This window comes from Phlebotomus papatasi, chromosome 3 (assembly GCF_024763615.1).
Source record: "Phlebotomus papatasi isolate M1 chromosome 3, Ppap_2.1, whole genome shotgun sequence".
Classification (NCBI taxonomy): domain Eukaryota; kingdom Metazoa; phylum Arthropoda; class Insecta; order Diptera; family Psychodidae; genus Phlebotomus; species Phlebotomus papatasi.
The window spans coordinates 59,401,996-59,427,274 of NC_077224.1; the positions used below are offsets into that span (position 1 = coordinate 59,401,996).

At 36.2% G+C, this 25,279-nt stretch overlaps 2 protein-coding genes across 3 annotated transcripts; one reads left to right on the top strand and one right to left on the bottom strand.

Annotated features, from left to right (window-relative positions):
* On the top strand, positions 1-11,868 carry LOC129807064 (uncharacterized). Of its 2 annotated transcripts, XR_008752232.1 has the most exons (5): positions 1-101; positions 470-1,351; positions 6,428-6,545; positions 6,623-7,176; positions 11,591-11,868. XR_008752232.1 is itself a non-coding variant. In XM_055856071.1 (4 exons), exons 2-4 carry the CDS (start codon positions 531-533, stop codon positions 7,124-7,126), a joined length of 1,443 nt encoding a protein of 480 aa, XP_055712046.1. In that variant the 5' UTR covers positions 1-101; positions 470-530; the 3' UTR covers positions 7,127-7,538. The 2 variants fall into 2 exon arrangements, 1 of the variants encoding a protein (XP_055712046.1); XM_055856071.1 differs by lacking the exon at positions 11,591-11,868 and having other exon boundaries at positions 6,623-7,538.
* Positions 11,858-23,013, bottom strand: LOC129807062 (protein croquemort). The gene is made up of 4 exons (XM_055856069.1): positions 22,815-23,013; positions 17,493-17,666; positions 15,534-16,742; positions 11,858-12,340 (listed from the first exon to the last, which is right to left on the bottom strand). The coding sequence occupies exons 2-4, from the start codon at positions 17,619-17,621 to the stop codon at positions 12,191-12,193; spliced, it is 1,488 nt and encodes a 495-aa protein (XP_055712044.1). The 5' UTR covers positions 17,622-17,666; positions 22,815-23,013; the 3' UTR covers positions 11,858-12,190.
* Positions 23,014-25,279: the final 2,266 nt, after the last annotated feature.

Below are 25,279 nucleotides of genomic sequence, written 5' to 3' on the forward strand. Positions count from 1 at the left end.
TTGTTTTGAATTTCTAGCAAAGTCAGTGAAAAAACCGAAGAAGTAAAAAAAAATGGGGAAAATTCTTCATAATATGTCTTAGCAAATTAGAGAATATTTAGGTAAAGCGCTTTGGTGAAAATGTGCCCAATTGCTAATTTAATGTACAGCCTCACAGAATCCACCCGGAAAGTGCTAAAATTTCTGGGAATTTCATGCTAAAATGCCGAATGAAAATGTAGAATTTTTTAGCCATTTTGCGGGTGGATTTGTCACGAAGCTGCTGGGAATTTTGTGTTTGTTTCTCCGGGACAATGAAAAGTTTCTGGGGATTTAGGTGGCTGGGGAGATTGGGTGTTTGATGGGGAATGCTGGAGTGGATGTGGTGGAAAAATTGCTGGGGAATGGTGAAAGGGGATTGGGAAGAAATTGAAGAAGCGTCCTTTTTTTTGGAGGTTATGACAGGGGAATCTTCCGGATTTTGTTACAGACTGGACAACATTGGACTGAAACAAGGGGTTTGAAAGGGTGATCCTGTCGGCGGAATTGCAATGTCACACAGTGAGGATTCCGCACGAAGCGACGGTGAAACCTTGATGGACACAGATGACACACAATTTGTCCAACCGGCTCCACCGGACAAGGTGCCCAAGGAATTTGTGGGCAGGACGAAGGGTTGCCCATCAGAAGCCGGCAACACCATCATGATCACAAATAAGTACAGCAATGCAGGAATTGCCAATAATTCCAACAATTCCATCATGATTCTCACATCAAATACGGACGTGTCCAAGATCACATCCTCCAGCCAGATCAATATCTGCATCAATAATCACTTCAGTGACACCATCACCAGCTCCTCCTCCTCCGTCACCGCGGACACTGGAGCCCCAGCAGACCATCAGGTTAAGGCGAAGGATCCCCAGGATGAGCCAGATTCCACCACATGTCACTTCAGAGACTCCAGATCTCAGGCCAGTGCGCCCAATGCCCAGCCGGAGCCCAGCAAGGACGCCAAACCCGCCGCAGAAGCTCAACCACCGCCCCAGAAGAGCCCCGACTGCCCCGACTTTGCGGCCGGGGACGAGGTTCTGGTCAGCAGGGAGGATGCCTTCTACCTGGGCACAGTGGTGCTCGTGGGTAGGAAGCAGGCCTGCGTGACCTTTGGGGATGAATCCAAATGCTGGGCGTACTTTGGGGAGATGCGTAAGATTGACAAAGAGGGCGACAGGGGCCCGGTCTGTGTGCACTGCAAAGAGAGGAGCGGCCAGGAGCCGGAATCCGTGGTGGATGTCTGTAAGCGCTGCCACCGAGGATACCACAAAAAATGCACCGGAGTGGAAGGAAAGGACCCTGGAATCTACTGCAAAAGGTCAGTCTATTTTTTAAATTATTTCAATTTATTTTTTTATGATAAAAGAAAAACTTAAAAATATAGTGCTAAAAATTTTGAATCACTTATAAAATATTCATTTTGTTTACAATTTTCTAAGAAAAGAGAAAATAAAGCTTCGCAGCTTTGCGGAATGCTCGAACTTATTTTTTTTATCTATAAAAATTATAAAAGGAACAATAATAGTGACTAAACGTATTTATTATTTTTAAATATTTTTTTAGTGGTTAAAAAATCTTTTGTTACATTACAGTCAAGTATTTTGTAAAGAATCTACCATAAAAAAATACTACATATATTTTTTTTAGGTTTACCGATTCAAAACCGTTTTCAACCGATTCAAAAATCACAACAAAACCTTGTCAGAAATTTAAAAAAAAAGTCAAAATAATTATTTTCAGATAAAAAATCAATTTACCGATTCGAAACCGATTAGAACCGATTCGAATTTGTCAGAGATTCCAAGACCTTTCAAATGAGTCCATAAACGATCCAATCGGTTATGGACTTATTATGGTTATTTATAAAATATTTATTTTTTGTTTACAATTTCAAAAGAAAAGAGAAGACAAAGCATCACAGCCTTGCGGAATGCTCGAACTTATTTTTTAATCTATAAAAATGATAAAAGGAACAATAATAGTGACCAAAAGTGTTTATTGTTTCTAAATATATTTTTTTAGTGGTTAAAAAATCTTTTGGTGCATTTCAGTCAAGCATTTTGCAAAGAATCTACCATAAAAAAATACTACATCATATTTATTAGGTTCACCGATTCAAAACCGTTTTGAACCGATTCAAAAATCACAACAAAACCTTGTCAGAAATTTAAAAAAAAAGTCAAAATAATTAATTTCAGATAAAAATGTAAATTTACTGATTCGAAACCGATTAGAACCGATTCGAATTTGTCAAAGTTTCCAAGACCTTTCAAATAAGTCCATAAACAATTCAATCGGTTAAGAAATGCCCTCTTTAGAATCATTTTTCTTTTTGACCTTCAAAAATCATTTTTGGGAATGAGGTGACCTCTAGACGAAAAAAACATGTTATAGGGATAGAGGAGGGGTTTTGGAAAAGTGAAAAAGGTCTTCTAAACACACCAAAAAGTGTCCTCAACTATGAAGAATCACATTTACAGTAGACTCTCTCTCAATTGGGCATTTGGGGCAAAATGTCATCCGGTTTGTCGATAGATTTGGAGGCCAAAGCCTTTGTAAATTCCACAAAAAGCGCTCAATTATAAAGAATCACGATAAAATAGGAAGAACTACACTGAGAAAAAAGAGGGTGCGATTAACTTTCTTTTCCTCAGAACTTTAACACTTTTCAGGTGTAAAAATATATCAACATTCTTTAATGTTAATTTTACACCTTTTTAAGGGTAAAATCAACATGAAAAAGGGTAGCTTTAACCCCCAATACACCTAAAAAGGATAATATTTACACAGATTTCGGATCAATAATGCAGGGTAAAATTAACATTCCCGGAATGTTACTTTAACTTTTTCGGATTTCTCTCACTCAGTGCACAGCGAATTTGAGCAAATTAGCTTCATAGTTAAACGTGAAAATTGTCAACAAAATTTTTCGCCCGATTGAGAAAGAACCGATTGAGCGAGAGTCTAGTGTAACTCAAGCTTATAAAACCACGAGGGATCACGAATCTCGTGATCAACCGCATTGATTAGGTAGAAGCATTTAATTGATATTCTTCAGGTCGCGCTGCAAATCCCGTGCAAATAACTGTCGAAATACATTTGCAACGAATTGCACGCTTCACAAAATGTGCTCAGTTGAACTGTCTGAACGTCTGAAGAAGAGACCTCGATGGGCATTTGTGTGTAGAATAGTTCATGGTAACACTAGAACAGTCAGCAAAAAGTTAGTTTGCATCTGTGAGAGCTGCGATTTTTTCTTTGAAGCTCAGTTTGTGGAACTTAAATTAGCTGGAAGTTACAGCTCGAAGAGTGTATGAGAAATTGGATGAGATTCTTCACAATCCTATCTACTACCATTCTCAGATAATTGCATGTCTTCCGATCGGGCTCAAACTTTGCCAAAGAGTGTTTCGCTACTTCTTGTCTGAATAAATTTATGACTAAAATTAATTTCAAAATTCTCTTGTGGTGCCTTTTGGCTTAATGAATTTTAAATCAAGCGAGACATCGCCTTGTAATAATTATTAGAAAAGGTTATAATATTCGTTTAAATGACAAATCGCTAGAGGCGCTGCTATCAAAATCACTCTCTCTCTCTATAATATTCCGTAGCTGCATCTTACACCTATAAAAATTAAAAAAGTATTGAACCGATTCATAAATCACCCAGAGATCGCCTAAAATATCTTAGGAGTAATTCAATTGATTTTTGCGGCAAAATTAATGATTGCTGCTTTATAACCGTTTCAACAACGATTAGAATAGGTTCAGGCTTGTCAGGAATTCCAAGACCTTTCCAACGAGTCCAAAGGTGATATCATTCGATTGATAAATGCCCTCTCCAGAGCGTTTTGAAGTTTTGACCTTGAAAAACCGTTATTAAGAATGATTTAACGGTATTAAGTGACATTCTTATCTATAGCACCTATTATCACAAAATCTCATGTCTTCTGATCGGCCCCAAACTTTGCTAAAATGTGTTTGAGCACTTCCTGATCACGAATATATGGATGGCTAAAAACCGTTCCCGTAAGTCCGTCTGTCCGTCCGTCCGTGCGTCCGACAGCTCTTTGGAGCTTAATATCTCCCAAACTTTTTGTTTTCTCAATACACTAGATCCCGGCATTATGCACATTTTCGGGACCGAACAAAAACTCGCGAAATGGCATTACGCATCGAAAAAATTTGCATACCTGCAAGGGCTTTATTTTGAATAAATCGCCGTAGAACGAATTTCGCGCGGAGTAAAAGTAGTTCAAACAAAAAGATTCAACTGTTTAATAGAAATGCATTAACAAAAATTCCCTTATAAAAGAAATTAAAGTTTTATTCTGAAAAAGAGCATAGTGTGTTTAAATTTCCCGTGCCGAAATTTAGTATACATTCAGGAGCATTTCAAAAAAGGTTTTCATAAATTGACTCCCAAGGGTAGGCAAACTTTCATAATTGCATGTGCATAATTCCGTCAGGTGCATAATCCCGAAAAACTTAATGCCGGGACTGAGTGTAGCTTTTCTCTATGGCATTGATCGGGTTCAAATTTTAGTATGTTATATCTGGGTCTTAGGGCTTTAGATAAAAGAAAAACTTACTGCCCTCCGACCCCCAAAACTCGAGTTAGAAGTTGTCAAATTATTTTTAATAAATGAGTCTATCTTCGGTTCTAATTGTCCGAATTTGATCAATAAGTGCGTTTTTTTCTATTTTTTTTTTTATTCTCTAAATTAATTAGTTCGGGTCCTATATAGCACGGATCGTGCTGAAATTTTAGTATGTTGTAGCCGCTGATTACACCTATCAAACAAAAAAAAACTTAAGTCGATCCATTACCCCTGACCCGAGCTATAAGGGGTCAAAGTTCGAATTTTGACCGGCCTCTATCTCCGGTTCTAACTAATATAGCGACCTAAATTTTACCTTTTTGGTTTCGTCTCAATGAGCACTTTCAGATGGAAGTTCAAAAAGTCACCACAGGTGGCACTGCGATAGCGTCAAAATTAATCAAAATTCAAATTAATTTTTCTCAAAAACGGCATTGTGCAAGTTAATCAAATTTTAGAGTGTTGTGGCCTAGAGTCTATGAAGTTTCCAAAGTTTTGCGGTATTTGAACTTTGTAGTACCAACGCTAGGGGCGCTACAGTCGAAAAACCAGTTTTCATATTACATAAACTCAATTATCTCGACTCTTGCTCAACCGATTTTGATTATTACTTCGGCGTAATTGTAGAGGACATTTATAGCTATACTTCGTCCAAACGTCATTTTTTTGCTCAGATTATGTCATATGTCCGATTTTGTCGTTTTAGTGTAAAAAAAAAATATGATTTTTTTTACCACAATAACGCTGCGTAAGTACGCAGGTGCTGATATGACGGCTTTTACTCGATTGCGTAATTAAAAATAACGTTTAAGTGGTAGAGTTAGTCCCTTGTTTTACAAAAATCTGAACGATAAATCTATTTTGTGCTTCATTACTTAAAACAAAATTGCGTAAGCAATAAAAAAGTAAAATTTATGAGAAACTCTTCTAATAATGAAATTTAATGACTTATATCATTTATGAAAATCCCTTTCTATAAGTGCTTTAAAATCTAAAAATCGTAAAAAAGTGAGTTGGCCCCTTGTAATTTTCAAGCAGCGATTTATTGAGGTCATGCATAAAAACAAAATGTCTTTAAATTGTTCGTAAATGTTTGTGAATTCCTATTGTGGGACTTACAAAATGCTCGTAAGTCGTATAACCCAGAAAAAAGTTCGTAAAAGTTTGTATATTTTCACAAACATTCTTCGTAAGGTACTTGACGAACAGTTTTGTTGTTTTACAAACTTTTATTTGTAAATGTTCGTAAACACACAACAAAATGTTCGTAAAGATTTGTCATTTGTTCGTAAAGTTTTGTCAGGCCAACAAAAATGTACGAACAAATGTTTGTGAAAGACAAAAAAATGCTCGTCAAGTGATCATGTTACGAAGAATGTTTGTGAGAAGTTACAAACTTTTACAAACTTTTTTAAGGGTTATACGATTTATGAGCATTTCGTAAGTTTTCAGTAGGAATTCACAAACATTTACGAAGAATTTTATGAAATATTTTTTTTCTGTGAAATTTCCGGGATGAAAAGGATGGGAAATCCTTTCACAGAAATTGCAATTCTATATGAATTTTCCTTGTCGACAGACATGACAAATTGTTTTCATACCGTTTTTGTTTACTTCTGTAAGCATACCCTCTAAAAAAGTTTTCTAATGAAACAGTTGCAACAATGTTTCAAAAGTTTCTTTGTGATACTTCAAACAATTTCATTAAGTTGAAATTAATTGGGAATTCCATTAAAATTGCAATGTATCGTGATTCTCAATGGTAATTCCTGCCTCCATTTATGCCTTTTCAGGTGTCTCGAACAAAATAGTCTGAATGGCGTGAATGGTGGAAAGTATTTTAATAAGAATAACAATTTGATGGGTGATGATAGATTGTCGTATTCGGACAATTCTCTTTCGCCGTTTGATGTGAGTATTTATCAAATTGGGAAGTCGAGGTCATTTCTTGGTTATTTGGGAGTTTGTTTTTTTTTTGGGGTTTGCAGACAGGGAATTTCTTTCCGTTGCGCTCGTCAGACTACAAAGATGCATGGTCGGGATCATCGAATAATTCGGACCAGAGCACAGCATCGTCCAATGGGAATTATCCAGGACGCAAAATGTACACCTGCGGACGGAGATTGAGGGAGAGGCAGGAGAAGAATTATGCTGAGAGCACTAGACGCCCAGCTGCCTCATCCAATTCCACTGGAAATCCTCAAGCGTCCACATCTGGCTGTTCCAACTCTGATACATCGTCCTCATCATCCTCCTCGTCGTCCCTCATCAATTTCTCAGCCACAACATTCCTCAGTCAGCAGCTGCTTAGCAGCCAACGTCCGGGACATTCTCGGAGTTCCTCTGCTTCGGGTAAGGGCTTTTTTGGGAAAATCTTTGATACCAGCACACCCTCGCATCTGCCCCATGGCGATAAGTACGTGATCCGGGGCAAGAGGATCGACGTGGACGGAAATATTCAGTACCTCGTCGAGTGGGAAGGAGTCTCTTAAGCTTATCATCATCCCAAAACCAATCAAGCAACGTTGCCCAATGCGATCGTGTAAGTATCTTCTAAGGGGGAAAAAAACTTTCAGAAAGCACACTAAAACTGCCAAGGGATAGACTAGAAAGGGTTGGGGGATAGATCGGTTAGATTTTTTTCAGCGGAAAAATTGAAAAAAAAAGAATCCTATATTGAAACAAACAGGAAGCAACGATATGTCCAGGAGATAGATTTACTAAATAAAAAGGCAACGGTTTACCAGAAAGTAAAAAAAAACATAACAGATGGCGCTAGTGACTGATAATACATACATTATTTGTTAAATCTCGAACTCTAGTTTTAGTAGATATAAAACTCTGAATTTTCAACATTATTTCTAAGTTTCAGAATTAAATTAATTAACCACTATTGAAAAAGAAAAAGAAAAATGAATTTAAGCCCCGCCTCCTTGTAGAGGTAAGTCAAAATGAAGTTTAGAATATTATATTTTTGATTTTAAAATATTAAGTAAATGACAGATTGGAATAATGTTCATACGATCTCCAATCACTCAGTTAAACTTGGACGACATTCGAAGTGTTTGACCTACTACAAAATAGACCACGCCCCCTAAAAAGATTTATATGAAAAAGAAAAATATTTAAACAATGTTTTTCAAATTTAATTTTTCGCAGAATTGTCATCTATTTTAAATAGCAATGTGAATTAAGAAAAAAAATGAAATTATTTCTTTTTTTTTCGTGGGAAGAAAAAAGTGGGCGTGGCTTTAACTGGACGCAGTAATATGGATTTTTTTAAAATAAAATTATATTTTTCTTTTACTTGTTTTTTTTTCTATAAATTTTTAGTGAATTTTTTATCTACTACAAGTAATTCTGCAAATGCTTGTAGAAGGAAGACATAAATGTTTCTGAAATCACGTAAATGTTTCTAGAATAGCAGAAACGTATCCAAGAACAGGATCCAAAGACAATGGAAATGTTTTTAGAAACACGAAAACGTTTATAGAAACACAAGAATGTTTCTATAAACTTGAAAAGTTTTAGAGAAAGATAGAAAGAGAAAGACCTTTCTAGTGTGGTCAACGAACTGGAAGGACCATACTTAGAATAATTGCCAAAAGATGGCACTCAGAATAGACGAAGCCGGACGAATAAGAGCGACAGACAGACTTAGATTGGACGTCGATGAGTGAAGAAGTAAAATAAAAGAGCATAAGTTATCAAGTGTTTCATTGAGTGAAGAAATGGAGTTTTCACAATAATTACAGACACGTATCCAAGAAATATGGAATGCTTGTAGATTGTGAAAACATTGCACAATTGCGGAAAAATCACAGGAACCAGAAAAACGTTTACAGACACACAAAAAACTCACGAATCACAGAAACGTATCTGAAAAAGGCGAAAACGTTTCTATAACCTCAGAAACACGTGCTTAAAATGTGGAAATGTTTGTAGAAATGTGAATACGTTCACGCAATTCTACAAATGCACGTAGAAGGAACACATAAATGTTTCTGAAATCACGCAAATGTTTCTAGACTCACAGAAATGTATCTTAAACAGGCGAAAACGTTTCTATAACCTCAGAAACATGTGCAAAAAATATGGAAACTTTTGTTGAAATGTGAATACGTTCACGCAATTCTGCAAATGCAAGTAGAAGGAACACATAAATGTTTCTGAAATCACTTAAATGTTTCTAAAATCGCAGAAACGTATCTAATAAAAATAGAAATGTTTATAGAAACGCGAAATATTCCGCCTTTGTAGACACGGAAACGTTTATAAAGACAGAAACTAACGGCGTTTTTTCCTAAAGAGAATTGATTTATCAGTCTGATATATTTCGAAATCGTTCATTAAAAGCTATCTAAAAATACATATTTCATTATGCTCGCCGAAATAGTACAGGAACTATGAGCAAATTTTTTTTAGTCGCGGTGCGATATCTGCAAAATTTTTACAAGAAAAAGTGAACATTAGCTTCACTTTTTATTAGGTTTGATGGGCCCCTTACTGAAACAGAAAAAAAATCTTTCAAAAATAGCGGAAACGTATCCTAAAAACGCAGAAAAGTGTCTATAACCGCAGATACTTATCCAAGAAACATGACAACGTTTGTAGGAACGCAGAAACGTTTACGCAAATCCGTTAATATTCACAGAAGGATGACATAAATGTTTCTGAAATGACATGATGTTTTCGTAATTGTGAAATTGTTTCCAGAAACGCCAAAAATGTTTTTAGTTTCGTAGAAATGCATTCAAGAAACAAGGAAATGTTTATAGAAATGCGAAAACGTTTCTAGAAACACGGGAATGTTTCTATAAACTCGTTTATAGAATGTTTGTAGAAACATTTATAGAAACACAGAGAAGAAAAAACCTTTCTAGAATCGCGGAAACGTAAACAAGGGCTATGTGAAAACCGTGTATAATTGTGGTAAAGTTCACAGGAACAATGGAAACTTACATAAGCGGAAAACTTTCTAGTATCAGAGAAATGTATCTTAAATAAGTGAAAACGTTTCTATAACCGTATAAATGCATCTAAGAAACATGACAACGTTTGTAGGAAGGCGGGAATGTTTACACAATTTCGGGAATCTTCACAGAGAATACTGAAATGTTTTTAAAAAACATGTAAAAGTGTCTGGAATCACGGAAACGTATGCAAAAAACGGAAAAAACTTCTGTAATCTAAGGAACGCAAAGAAACATGAAACGGTTTGTAGTAACGCGAAAATGTTTACCCAAAAGAACCATATGAACGTTTATAGAAACACAAGTGACACTTTCTAGAAAGTATGTGTGCGATAAATACGGAAACATTTCATCGAACGCGAAAACCTTTACGAAATTCCGGTATTTTTCATAGAAAACCACAGAAATGTTTTTAGAAACACATTAATGTTTCTGAAACCGCGAAAATATATCCAAGAAATGCAAAAACTTTTCTATAATGAACGAAACGCGTCCAAAAAATATGAGAACGTTTTTAGAAACCAAAAATGTTCATCTAATCGCGGGAATGGTCAAAGCAACGATAGGAATGTTTATAAAAACATAAATTAAACTTCCTAGAACGTAAACGTCTTTAAGAAGCACGGAAATGTTTCAAAAACCTGGTAAATATGTTCCTGAAACATTTTGCAGGAAAATGTTTTTGGAAATACATAAATATTTTTGGAATCATGGAAATGTCTCCAAAGAGAAACGCAAAAGCATTTCTATGACCGTAGAAACCCATCCAAGAAACACGGAAACGTTTCAAATAACCCGAAAACCTTTACGCAATATTCGAATTGAGAAAATATAGAAATGTTTTTAGAAACTCGTAAATGTTTCTGAAACCACGGAGGAAACGTATCAAAAAAATGCAAAAAACGTTTCTGTAATCAACGAAACGCGTCTAAGAAACACGAAAACGTTTATAGAAACGCGAGAATGGTCACCCAATTACGGAAATACTGAAAGGAACCATAGGAACACTTATAAAACACAGATTTTTGTAGAACGTTAACGTGTCCAAGAAAAACGGAAATCTTTAAAGAAACGAGAAAATGTTTTCTTGAACCGTTTTCGCTGGAAAATGTTTTTGTAAACACGGAAATATACTCAGAAATGGAAAAACGTATCTATAACCGTAGAAACGCATCCAAGAAGCATGGAAACGTTCGCAGGAATGCTCAAAGAAACCACAAAAAGTTTTACGAACACAAAAACCTTTCTAGAATCGCGGAAATGTATCCAGAAAATATGGAAGCGTTTATAGAAACGCGAAACCCTTTCCAAAATTTGCGGAAACTCGTCCAAGATGGTTTACACCAGGCGAATGACGTTTTTTTCTAGCGTGCCGAAAAAACTTTTGAGTTTATTGGCTGTTTTCTGTCATTGTAGAATGAATTAGAAAATAATACAAATACAAAATAAAAGGAAATTTAATATAGAATAGGCAACCGAAAACCCCAAATTGGCAACCTACATAATTTTGGAGATATCTTGTAAAATGTGTACGAAATCAGAAAAAAATTTACACTAAAACTGGTCTCATGTTTCAGAGCTAATGTCACCAACCTGGTTTAGACTTTCCGGTCCCGTAAGGTTAAAATCTTTTCGATAGTCTTGATTTTCTTGGTGAAATTTTTTCAGAAAAACGATGTTAAGCGCCATTTGCTGTTTTTTTTATAAGCTTGTGATTTACGGGAAAATTTTAAGACTTGAATGATAACTTACAAAGAAAGAAAAGGAATACTAAAAATCGGTTTAAGAAATTGTAGGACAAATTAATCAGACATTTTTAATTTCCAAAATTTCAGCACTTATTAACTCCTGGACATATTCTATTCTTTCTGTATGCGCGTGTCAAAAAAAAACTAAGAATCTTACAGAATTTAGTGTATATTAAAAAGATAAAAATCACAGAAATAAGGAAATCTCCTTCATTCAACGTCCTTCTTTTTACAGAACTTAGAGAGAGAGAAAGAGAGCAAAACTATATCGTGAATTTAGTTAAGACAAATAAAATAATTGAAGAGACAAGAGTAAAGAAAAAAAAAGAATAAAAATGAGAATTTGTGAAAAAAAACGAATATTAGAGACACACTGCCAATTTTGTAAAATATAACAAAATTTTTCTTGACATTTTTTCTCCTAAAGACGAAAATGATGAAATGAAAGTAGAAAGAGAGAAAGAGAGAGAGAGATAGAAAGAGATATGAAATAATCAGAATATTTCCCTAAAATTAAATGTTGTTTTTATTTATATTCTTTTTATAAAATTCATTATTCCCACGATATATTTTATAATAACATCTACAAAAAAAAGGAAATGAAGTGTAAGATTTTAAAAGGATAACACATACGGAATAAGAATTTCTCGATAAGGCAGATTGTTCTTTGTCTTCACCCGCAACAATAATGGTGGAATTTTTATTGATGTTTTGGTAAGATATAGCGAGTTTATATCACAGTTTTTCTTCTAATTTTGCTCAAAATCCACTCTTATTGGCTCGTTGGTTCTTTTGATTCTGGTTTTTTTTTGTTGAACTAAATGGCTTGTGATGGCTACTGTAGTGGCTCTTCATCGTCATCTCTGTTGGACCAAGTCCACTTCTTCGTGATCGTCAGAACGATTCCAACGATTACAATCACTGCGCCAAGCCCGACGATTCCAAAGGCGATCCACAGACCAAAATCTGGCAAGTTTATAGCCCACTAGAAAAAAAGAAGAATTTGTTGTACAAACATTTGGTGCAGCATTTCTTGGAAATTAAGAAACAAAAACTCATAAAGAAGAATTGCGAACAATTGTGTCGGTTTATTGATAAGAAAGTGAATTATCTAAGAGGTGTCTCAAAAGCCAGTGTTAACCCTTCAAAATTTTGTTGAACGCCTTAGGTAATGTTAGGAACCGAAGAAACGCAAGTACGGTCATTTAATCCCATCGAGAGAAGAACTACTAGAATGAAGTTCTTAATTTACTTTATCATACAATCAATCCTAGATCAATTTAAATTCTATTCAAGTGTCTCGGATTGAAGGGAAATGGTATGATGTACGAGAAAATATTTAGCGTTCATGACTAAATTTCCGGCCACAACGAAATAATCGCAGAATTAAATAAAGTAAGAGTGACCAGTAACTATTGATTTGCTAAATTGAATATGCGTTCCGTTTGAGAAATCCACCTTTAATCACCGGAAACTTCCTGATTATGGATGGTTACTGTGTGGTCTGTGGAGATGCTCTGACACACTTTTGGATTAAGAGATCTTTTAAGAGTATTTTTTCTCTGGAAGGCACTGATCTAGTTTTACTGGAGGAAAATGCTCTGAAGGAGATGTTTGCTGCTAAGATATTTGTTCCAGAGCCGAGACTGGCACTGAACAAACTTCTCCCACTAATTTCTAAACTCAACCCCGGAATAAATGACAACAGATGGATGTTTAGGAATGTCACAGATCATGAAGATGGTTCATCGATCCTTCATGTTCTTGTCCACAAGGAAGAAAAGGAATTTTTGGAGTCCAGAAAACTTCACATTCTTTGTGGAGTTGGAGTGTCTTCTGTGCGGTTGAAGGAGACTAAAGGAACCACTAAAGATGACAACACAATGGAAACACGACAGTGTTTCAGGCTGAGGTCGTCGCAATCCTGCTTGGTGCTCGGAGTCTAGTGGAATCTGGCATTGAGAGTAGAAAAGTTCAAATTTTCTCAGATAGTAGAGCTGCGATTCTGTCTATAACAGGATATGAGTCGCGTTCTGCTATCGTGACTGAGTGCAGGAAAATGTTAGAAGCGGCCTCACAGAAATGTGACGTCGGTCTACATTGGGTACCAGAGGCACAGGGGCATAGCGGGAAATGAAGAAGTGGACCGCCTCGCGGTAGCGGGGGCAAGGACTGCCTTCATTGGTCCCGAACCTGTTGTAGTGATTTCCTTGCAAATGAGTAAATCTATTATACAGGATTCATTAAAACTTCATCGAACGGAATGGGCCGCGACTAAAGATTGTCGCGTGTCCAAACTATTCATGACCAACTTGGATAAGAAAAGGACAGCGTACTGGTGGGAGGCAGTCGCTGGAGAGCCCGGCAGATTGCTAATGTTCTAACCGGTCACTGTCTAAATAAACATCTGAATAGGATGGGTGTCCAATGTAACATAATGTGCAGAGGATGCAATCAAACTGAGGAGACGGTCACTCACTATGTGTGTGACTGCCCCAGCTTATGCAATATCAGACGAGTGCTGCTAGGTAAAGCGGTACTGTCTGATGAAGACCTATCAAGATTGAAGCCGCCCTGTTTAATGGAGTTTATCTATAAAACGGGCTGGCTTGAACCATCTTGCCCTTAACAGGGATTAATTTATCTGGGGATGCATAATGGACCCGAAAGGAGGCCTGGGTGCAGCGGTTCCGCGAGGAACCGCCCCCACTGTAATCTAATCTAATCATCGATCCTTGATGTTCTTGTCCACAAGGAAGAAAAGGAATTTTTGGAGTCCAAACAACTTCACATTCTTTGTGGAGTTGGAGTGGCTTCTGTGCGGTTTAAGGAGACTAAAGTAACCACTCAAGATGACAACACAATGGAAACAGAAAATTAATATAACATTCCTACAGGGTAACATGCACAGGAGTGTAGGGGCAATGGCTCTTATGAGTCAAAAAATCTCCACTCTCAACAATTGCATTGCCCTGTTACAAGAACCATAGATTTACAAAGGGAAAATAAAAGGATTAAACTCTAGAAATGGTAAGATTTTCTGCCACTATGAGAAGAGTGATGTGAGAATTCGTACATGCATTTTTGTCTCTAAGGGCCCATTTATAGCTATGTATTACGCTGACGCAATACACCGGCGTAATACGCCGACGTAATACAACCTTGTAATACGCCGACTTAATACAACGTTGTATTACGCCGACGTAATACGCCGGTGTATTACATCGGCGTAATACAACGTTGTATTACGTCGGCGTAATACACCGGCGTATTACATCGGCGTAATACAACGTTGTATTACGTCGGCGTAATACATAGCTATAAATGGGTACTAAAAGTGTAAATGCGATTCTTTTCCCCCAATTTAGCGGGAAAGACATCACTACTATCCGGGTGGAGCTAGGACTGTAAGGCCAACGATGTGCGATTCTGATTTCGTCGCTGTACCTTCCGTATGACTCGGAATTACCCCCTCCCTCTCCGGAAATGGAGAGTCTTGTGAACTATTGTGAGGGAAGTAACTTAGATTTAATTATCGGAACAGACGCGAACTCACACAATATTGTATTGGGGTAGCTCTGATACGAACCACAGAGGAAATTATTTATTGGATTTTTTAGTTTCAAAGAAATTGGGAATTGTAAATGTGGGGGCGAAATCAACATTTTGTCGGTTGCGTCTACCTCTGTCGTATCTACAGTTGTTTTGTATCAATCGGATTGAATCCGATTGAACGTTAAACGAAATAGGGATCAGGGATTAGACATCTAGACATGCAGAGCTACCCGTTCAACATGGCTGCTTCCCATCCCAGGATATTTTCCACAATCTAAAATCTATCTCTACCCAGGGGCCCATCAAGCCTAATAAAAAGTGAAGCTATTTTTCACTTTTCCTTGTAAAAATTTTGCAGCCATTGCACCGCGACTTAAACGAATTTGATCGTAGTTCTTATATAATTTTGGCGAACATAATGAAATATGTATTTTTAGATAGATTTTAATGCACACTTTCGAAATATATCAGACTGATAAGTCAATTCTCTTTAGGAAAAAACTTGCCAATAGTCTTCAGTGTCTCGATTCAAAAACGTATGGAAAAATTAAATGTCGAGAGGCCCCTGTTTTACCATATTTTTTTTTTCAAAATCCAAAAATTGTAAGAAAATTTGAACTTACCCAAGCTGTTTTAGCTAGATCCTCAGTCAGATTAGCAGTTTGCCTAAACCACAGCATCGGTATGAAGATCCTTGGCACTTTCTCAAAGATGGAAAAGTGTTCGTCTGGGGTCATCATGAGGTTCAATTGCAATTGACCTCTGATGTCCAGAGGAATACCCGTCTGTGGCTCTAAAGCCATGTAGAACTCGTGCTCATCCTGTGATGGGTTCATCCCTTCAATGGAATCCCTGTAGGCTTCGTCCGCGAGGTAGAAGTGGGGGAAGGATATGAAAGCTGGAGCACCAAATTGGCAGTCTGAGACATTGAGTACGCCTGGGAGTAGATCAGGGCATGATGAAGGATCTGAGGTGCAGTAGCAAGAAGCTGGAGGATAATTCCAGCCATTGTCGAGAACTCTCTCATCAGCAACCCAGCGATTTCCCTTTACTCCGAGTTTCTCAATGGGTTTCTGAAAACTGAGTGTCAGAGAGCGACAGATGTCTGAAGCGAACATTTCGATGTCATTTTCGGAATGATCTGTAGATAAAGGTGGCCAAATTTCGCCAGTTGTTCCAGAAACTTCACCACAGTGACCTTTATAGAATTTTGTGTGATTAACATAGTTCCAATTATCAATAAGTCCTAATTTTCCTATATCATCTTCTCCAGTGAAGATATTGAATCTCCCATCGTGAGTAGAACTTTCATTTCGTTCAACGAACCATCCCACCTTATTGAACGGTATAACAAAGCCTGATATGTTGAGTTTTCGGATAAAGTCCAGGATAGGATCGTCGTAACCATCGAATAGAAGTTCTCTCACTGACTTAGTTATCGTCATATGAGCATGTTTCTCTTTGAACAAGAAGTTCACCATCATTTTCACAACGGCATGCTGATGTCTCAGAGTATACGCGATAGTTGTGGGAATCAGGTTTAAGTTTGTCACTTCATCATCGAGTGTCCCATTGGACATTTCAGGTACAAAATGCCACACGCGACTTTGATTGAAGGACACAGTATTGTTTGCATTCCACTCTATGTTAACCCGTTTCCGTTTTTCAGTGAAGACATAGGGTCCGAGTTGGACGAAATTTGGTTTTTCCGTCTCCCAATCATTAATTTTATCCGGATTTGTCCAATTGAACATGTAGAATTCCAGGTACATCGGAATTGGCGTTTCAATCCAGTTGTTGTACGTTTGTGATCCGTTTTTCAGCACCAGTTGCTGTAGAATTCGTAAGATTAGCGTTCATGGGGAAAATAACTTCACAAATAATTCGGGATTGACATTCTATAAGCCAACCAACCCAAGCAAATACTAAACGTGGTAAACGTGAGTTCATTTTGATCAAACGTGCCTAGGACATCTATAATGGGTCTCTTGCAGAGAACGTTGACCACTTTCTACTCTACCGTTGTATTCTCGTTTTGCATAATACAAAAAAAGAACGTTACCGTAGAAGCAATTCTAATAAATTTCGCTATCATTTTCTATACTTGAAATAGCAGATAAACAATGAAAGAGATATTTGGGTTGAAATTTCCAACAGAGCAACTGTTTTTTAAGAATTTATCAGCCAATTCGATAAGAAACCCTCAATATCTTGTCTCATTTTTCAATTCCAGACGACAAGTAAAAAGTCTTTCCACACTTAAATTTCTTTTACATTTCAGAAGTATGATATAAAAAGTCATTAAAAGTTACGTTTTATCTAATTATATTTCATGCTAAATCATTGTAACCTCTATTATTACATACGAAGCAATGTTTTGCTTAAAATAATGATTTCTAGAGGTCAACAGAAATGTAAATAAAAATTTTACCTCGGAAAGATAAAAAATTGCGCAATATGAATTAAGAAAAATTCAGTGAAGTGCAAAAACCACAAACTACAAAAACTTTCTCTCTAGCCCGCGAAACTCAATTGGTCAATCCCTGATTTTATGGTGATCAAGTCGTAATATTTTTACTCACATTGTGAAGAATATTGATGGATACTGCACTCCACACAATAGCCATTATCATTCCTGTGAGAAGGAAGAAGGCTCCACAGCTGAAGATCCATATCTTCTTAGTTTTCTCTGAACACGCACAAGCGGTCATGTTGGAAGCTTAAGACCACTTATGGAACAATTTATATCATAGCCTCTGGAAAAATTGGGAAAAGGGACAAAGAAAGTCTTTTAGTATAGCAATTTATTGAAATATTGCACTAATTTTTGCTGTTTGTCGCACAAGAGAACAAAAGTGACTGATAAAGAGCTCGCGAAATTATCTCAAGTTGATGGCTTTAATCGGATATCGATAAGTGAGAATGTATTTGAGTCTGAAAGACTGAAAATCACCCCAACACCGATTGAATGATTCATAAAATATGATGAGCTCAGTGAGATGTTTTGAAGACAGAAACATCGGGTCAAAAATAATTATAAAGTATTTTTTTTCGTGGCAGAGTTATGAGAAATCATCGCGCTTTTTCTAAACATTCAATTACATTATAACGCTCATTCCCGCTTTACAAAAGCATATGTCAATTTAACCCATTTGAACAAAGTCTTTGAAATACTGAACCTGAAGATACACTGTTCGTATTTTAGAATTAATTCCTTAACTCTTTCGTCTCTTTTGGGACTCTGAGTACCCAAAGCAGCATATGAATATTCTGTGAAAAACGATATTTTTTAATTATTCAGAATTGATAAAAATCCGATTCTTGTGGATGATTACAAACTATAAGGATGTCCGAATGTAACATATTTTTTGTAGGACCTCAATTAATTCCTGAGCTTAGATATTTTGATTAAAAAATGGTGAAATTGGCTTGCAGCATATGCTGCGGTCCGGAAAGAGTTAATGATTAATAATTGACTTGTGAAGAGAAAATTATTATTATTATTGTTTATTTAAAAAAAAAACACACACAACAAATACGGTGCAACCCTCTTACAAATGTGTGGCAGTGAAAGAAGAGATAAAGAAAAAAAAACAAAGAATAACAATAAAATGAGAATAGTGGGAGAGTTAAAAAATCCAGCTGAGATTACGTTAAAAGAGAAAAAAGTGAGAGTACTAATTGTGAAGCCGGGGTGATCTGATAACTTTGGCTCTCGGTAGTATCGACTCGACACTATCGAATCTCTAGTATCGTTAGATCCAAATGATGAGATGAAATGAGTGTCGGCTCTTCTCGCATTGTCGACTCGTTATTGTGACACTTTGGGACAGCGCAACATAACCTCACTCTCGCTTGTTTTTATTTTGCAATCAGAGTTCTTTTAGTGATTTAATTGATTTTATATTAAAATACGAACTCAGAAATATTTTTTTCATAAAGTGTGATATTAATGTAACGCAACATTCATATTCCGCGAGAAGGTACAAAAATTTTTTAATCAAAGCCACTCTTTGGAGCTTCTGGAAGATGTGTAAGTAAAAAATTATCACTGATATAAAAATGTATTTAATCACACGTATCTTATTTATTTGCCTAAGATTTTTACGAAATAATTAATCCTCGAAAACTTGCTAAACTGCTGTTACTGAAGAAGTGGTTCAAAGAATCTCAGGAATGTTGATATCCTTCTCTTTTCAATCAGTGCGTGGGTTATTGTTCTATTGTGGTGCTTTCTAGTTGTCAAGGAAGGGCAGAAGCTTCGAAGAAAACTAACGAGTCTGTGATCATGTCCAACAACTCATGAGTTCCTGCTAGACAGATTCAACTTAATCATCATACATAAGAAATTTCTCCTATAACTGCCTGGACAGCAGTGCCCTAAACATGACACCGAGCATGTCTAATGAGCCTTTCCCGGTTGGTGCAAGGATAATTTTGTGATGGATTGAACACTATCAACATAATATAACTTTCCGCATTCGATTTGGCCTAGAATATTTCAAACAATTCCATACGTCATGGTTGGCCCAGAATGAATAAAATTTCACAAGAACTATTATTTACTAATAAAAAAATTTAAAAAAGGGAATTTAAGAGAATGAAAAAGGTATTTACTTACTAAAAAATGTAAAGTTTCACTTCGAAAGTACAAATCGACAGCTCCAGAGGTGTCGATAAATTAGTGGCGAGAATTATTGACACTAGTGACAAAAAATGCAAGTTATCATCTCGATTGTCCATAATCGACACTCGGCAGTAACGATGGGACAATTAGAGTTATCATGTCTCCCCAGACTGAAAATGTCCTTGGATAGAGACAACAGATCTGCGGGATTCACGAGGAAGAGAGTTATAAAGCGAGACACCTCGGTCTAATAATGTTCGGTAAAATGTCTCCCGCTCCCGCTCCGCCTTAGACACAATGAAACCCCGAACCATAGCCGAACCCTTTCAAATCAAAAGGGAAGGCAAGTAATTCGGGCACTCAGTCGCTATCAGGCGGTGCAGAAAAAGAAGAGCACGCATCTGAAGGAAGGATGGTAAATCACATCCAACAAAAACGTCCTTATGAGGAGTAATGTGGTCACGGGAACTGAGAGCACAGATATATATTATGCAGTTGTTAAAAGCAACTGTTAAACGGTGGATTGTCTCTCCATCCGCTAAGAAGAATAGCTCAGCTCCATACGAGAAAACAGGTAGGAGTAGCGCTCGAGAGAGGAGCAGGCGCGTGTCATAGGGTGTGATGTCCCGGTAGCGTCGAAGGGTGTAAAAGAGAATAATTACAATAGCTTGTGATTTTTTGGGATTTAAGAGAAGTTCATTAGCGGACGACCAATGCTCAATTCTAGAGAGATTGAAGTTCAGAAGTTCGAACGCTAGAGAGGGAATTTAGGGGTCGCCCTCCACATAGATTGGCAAGTCATCTGAATACAAATGATACGAGCAGTTCTGCAGTACAGATGGAAGGTCGTTTATAAAGAGTGAGAACATTAGAGGGCCAAGGATGGAAGCTTCACCAATTCCTTTGATCAAAGAGCTAGACGAAGACATTTGGTCATTGAAATAGGAACGGATGAGCGAGACTGAAGAAGACGAGAACCCAAAGAGAGTGCACAATTTAAAGCACATCAGATCATGGGGTAAACTATCGAAAACCTTGGTGAAGTCTAGCAAAACTAGAACTGCAAACCGATTGTGATCAATAGCCCCCGCAATATCATGATTTACTTTCGAAAAAGCGGATATAGATATAGTGCTATGACCACTGCGGAAACCCGACTGGAAGTCACAAAGCAGCAAGACATCAAACGAAAAGTATTGATTTTAGTAGTCACGATGCCGGAATCAAGAGTGGTACAAGTAAATTATAAGAATTTTGGTTCTATGACATTTTACTTAGAGAATTTTAGAAGATTTATATTATGAAAAATATTGCTTCTCCACAAATTTGGCTTAGCATTAGTATTTGAAACGCGATTGCCAACTGGTGGAAATATGTAAAAATTATGTAAGCTCTTCCGGCACATTTGTCAGTCTTTTTGTAGGAAGCGTGGCGTAACGTGCAGTTGTGTAATTCTTTTAGGAAATGAATTTGCATAAGTTAGTATATCTTCTCATGTTCAAATCCCATTTAATTTAGTAATATTTATTGGATAAATTTGGCTGAACTCCTTGGGAGACGATCAAGCTAAGTCCTGAATCAGGATAAAGAGTTATATAACTTGGTAGGTTTATAGAAAATTTAGAGAAATTCAATATGGCGATAGGATGAAGTTTATTAACCCATTCAGTCAATGTAGACATACTTGAGATAGAATGTTCATATTTTGAAATTAGTTTCTTACAGTTTAATAGATGATTTTTTTGAAAAACCAATTTTAACAAATTCGACGGGATGTCAAATTTTCCATTAGCCATTTTGCATGACCTTCCGCGAAGTAAGAAAACAATAACAAAATGTAATTTCATTTCTGTCGGATTATTTTTCTCGTAATTGAAGGACTAAAGGTACTAAAAATCCATTCCCGACAGAAATTCGAATAACAATTGCCCAGGAATAAATCATCTAAAATAACTCAATTTACGTATGTTGTGTAATACCATGGTAAGGAATGGGTTAATTAAATTGTAGGTTATATACTCGAACTCGTGAAATAGCTTGAGGTTGATAGAAGTAAACGGAGACCATTTGAGTTAAAGACACAACTGCATTAACTTGTTGAAAGAAATGAATTGAAAGATAGGCCATATGTTTTATAAGGGACCATCAACGTATCGTATTACAAACAATTATTTATTAAAATATTTAGCCAGCCAGTTAGTCAGCATACTTAGTTCAAGTCCTTGCAATCGCCCACGAGTGAATAGGTTGATAAAAATAAATACAGTCCACTAAATCTTGAATTTGTTTGCCCAGAGGACCTGGTCCCTAACAATTAGCATTCATTGGAATTTTAAAAGAGATTCGATCTCGGGACACTTAAATCACAGAGCAAGCGATTTTTTACTAAACTTATTTCATGTAAAAGGATATAATATTCTGTAAGAAGTTATTTTCTGTTAGTCAAGTTACGGTTTATTTACTAGGGAATGAATCACAAGAAAAATTTGTCATTACCAAGAATCAAGCCTGTGTCCTTCATGTAGGAATACTTCAGCTTAGCGATAGACAGGTTCACAGTACTCTTGCCACTTGTATTTAATTTTTGTAAAATGTGTTTGTGAAATGTTCATTGACAAAAAAATCAACAAAAATTCTTATCATCAAGCTATTGTCTTATCAACTCTGGTCAAGTGCCAATTTATGAAAAAATGCACGTTACTTTTTATAGCGAACTTGTGCGATTTCTCGACTCACTTGTGAGCTTCTGTCCTTGGGATTTTCACTTAATCTGGCCAATGTATTGAGTACAAGAAGTACCAGGTGCAATTATTTCAGTATAAAAGAAACACAATTTACCAACTCAATAAAACTGCAACTTAAGTTACTCAATAGACCTTTTATGTTATGTTAAAGCATCAAAAGACAATTATTGAGTGGCTGGTGTAACTGATAAAGAATTTCTCTCTGAGCAACACTGTGCATTTTGCATGTAAATAACAATATCAAGCGATTTGGAAAGTGTTGAGATATAAAGTGCTCTAAATTTTGCACTAAACTGATAAGAATGATGATAATTCAAACACTGCGATCCTTGTTTGAATCACGTTTCGGGTCAATTCCAAAGTCGCATTTCCGCGAACATTTGACCAAGTTTTCTTATAAGAGAGTGAGAGTTTAATCATCGCTTTTTTAGCTGCGTTAGCAAGTTTATGGACTTTTTTGTGAATGTGCAAGAAAGGAATTTAAAGACATAACAGCCTTCGAAATGTCAACAAAAAATACTACAATTCATTACCATTTCCTTCGGTGAAGAAACTTTAAAATCACTGGAATTGAATACTGCACTATTTGTATAAATGATAAGGCAGAAAATGATAACTATTACACTACGTAATAACCAAAAATTTGAAAGATTTTCTTCACTCCAAAACTCGCGTGTTTTTTTCTCTGAAGTCTTGTCACTTTCGCTGTTGAGTAATGAATAGTCCGACTGCGCAGATGATCAGCCTATTCGATTTGTTTCATTGAGGCGATTGTGCTGCCATCAAATGGAATTTATGGGCTATAGAAATTAATTTGAAATTGAATCCAATTTTCCGTTACTCAATAGGCCTTGCAGAATGGATGAAATGCTTCCCAAGAAACATTTTATTCTCCTATCTTGTAGTATTCTCTAAATAAGACATTGCAGGGCTTATGTATTTTTAAAGCCTGTTTATATCACTTTTTGTTTGGTCATTTAATCTTTACATGTTTATAGAATACTGATAAGGAGCTTGAACATTTCTATTAGCGCTTTAAGCATTTATAGCTAAACCTGTTATTATAAACCTTCTAAAGCTTGATCACAAGATTTTTTATACTGTAGTTCAGAGGCGTGCAAGAACCGTTGAAACCGAATAAACGCTAAATGAAACATGTACGTCAATGGTCAAAACGCTACCAGAACAAACTTATTTTGACGTTTATTCGGTTTCAACGGTTCTTGCACACCTCTGCCGTAGTTTTTTAAAGTTGCCAATCAGAATCTAAGATAAAAATCTAGGACTTAATTACACAGCCTACTCTCTGCTATTTGGTTCTCTAATATTCAGATGACAGCTGTCAAACGTAAGAGAAAGTCAAAACATCTTACACGCGTGGGTTTTATTTGACATTTTCAGTTCGAATATCACCCGGATTTTTGTATCATCACTTACCACTGAATGGGCACTAAAAGGGCCAAGTGATACAGCACTCTCTAGAAATACAAATGTTCCAGGTTCACTTCCCTTTTAGGTTACCAGTAGGGGAATTCTGTAACAGTATGACAATGTCATATGACAAATTTAAACATTTTTACTATGTAAATTCGGGAAAAATATTCAAAAATGTGATTCTAATGAATCATTCACAGATTCATAGGGTAACTTGTAATGGCCATTCGCCGCTCATTGGCCACTGACCTTTATTAATGTCCTGCTCCCTATGGGAATTTTTTCTCACTGAAATTGCTTAATGGGGCTGCGATGGAACCACTATCCCAGTCCATGTACATGAAGAAATGAAATGGGGTGACGACATGATAACTTATTTTCGATACTATCGACTGTCGATTCTGAAATTTTAAGGGATAGCTGTTCTTCCTGTAACAAATCGTCGGTTGCGGCTACCTCTGTCGTATCTGTATTTATTTTGTATCTGCATTTGGTGCAAGCTACATTACAGACGTCCCCTCTTGCGTGAAATGCTGACACAAAAGGAATGCAGATACGACAGAGGTAGACGCAACCGACGAAATATAGATATTTATCAATAGTCACGTTTTAAAAATGTCTCAATGAATGACCTAACAATGCGTAAAATGTCGACATTCATCTTAATCTAACAGATACAGATTCATCGACACTATCGATTCGATAGTATCGAAATGTGTGTAATTCAACCCCTGCGTGCGAGAAGGCCTAGCGCCTTTACGCTTATGGATGTTGTGCTACCATTATTATTACCTATATGACCTATATTATTATTATTATTATTATTATTATTATTATTTATGTATTATTATTATTATTGATATTAATATTATTAACATTAATATTATCACTAATTCAAAGATAACATTTTGCAATTTTCGAGTTCATTAGGAACAGGAAGTACTTAGGAAGTCTATTTCACATTAAAATCTTAATAAAAAGCCTGAGAATAATTGGAAAATTGCTGAATAATTCAAATTTCAGCGAAGAATTCTTTAAAATTAGCGAATAATCATCTGTGAATGCCAAAATGATTCTCATTTTCAGTGTATATCACTTTACTACGCTTCTTAGGTGCATTTTCATTCCGTTTTTTTTATATTAAGGTTTTCAGATTCATCATGTGAAAAATAAACTGTCTTAATCCAGCTATAGAAAAACATTCACACAGTTAAGGATTAATTACCTGTGATATTTTTTGCAGTAACAAGACTGGGATATGTTTATTATTTCAGATCATAAAAAGATGGTAGGGTGAATAGCGTGAGATCAGTCATAGACTTTTTTTTTGATGAAGCTATAAAGAATAAATGAAAGTAAAATTGAGAAAGAAATGTATGTTGGAAGTGTCACAATGCTAGATTAAGTTTTAGGAGTTATGCTTAATTAAATTGATTTTTTTTTGTTTAGGTGTCTTAACACTTTAACGATGAGACACTTTTTACGGACTGAAAATCAACAATAAAAATTAAATTGAGGAACATAACGAATGATAAGTCTTATATCTAACCTTGGAAAGTCCAAT

Coding starts and splice junctions, on each gene's coding strand:
- LOC129807064 (XM_055856071.1), top strand. CDS start 531: ATGTCACACAGTGAGGATTCCGCACGAAGCGACGGTGAAACCTTGATG. Junction 1,352..6,427: donor CCTGGAATCTACTGCAAAAG/GTCAGTCTATTT, acceptor ATGCCTTTTCAG/GTGTCTCGAACAAAATAGTC. Junction 6,546..6,622: donor ATTCTCTTTCGCCGTTTGAT/GTGAGTATTTAT, acceptor TGGGGTTTGCAG/ACAGGGAATTTCTTTCCGTT.
- LOC129807062 (XM_055856069.1), bottom strand. CDS start 17,621: ATGACCGCTTGTGCGTGTTCAGAGAAAACTAAGAAGATATGGATCTTC. Junction 16,743..17,492: donor CCATCAATATTCTTCACAAT/GTGAGTAAAAAT, acceptor CGAATTCTACAG/CAACTGGTGCTGAAAAACGG. Junction 12,341..15,533: donor ATCTAGCTAAAACAGCTTGG/GTAAGTTCAAAT, acceptor CTTTTTTTCTAG/TGGGCTATAAACTTGCCAGA.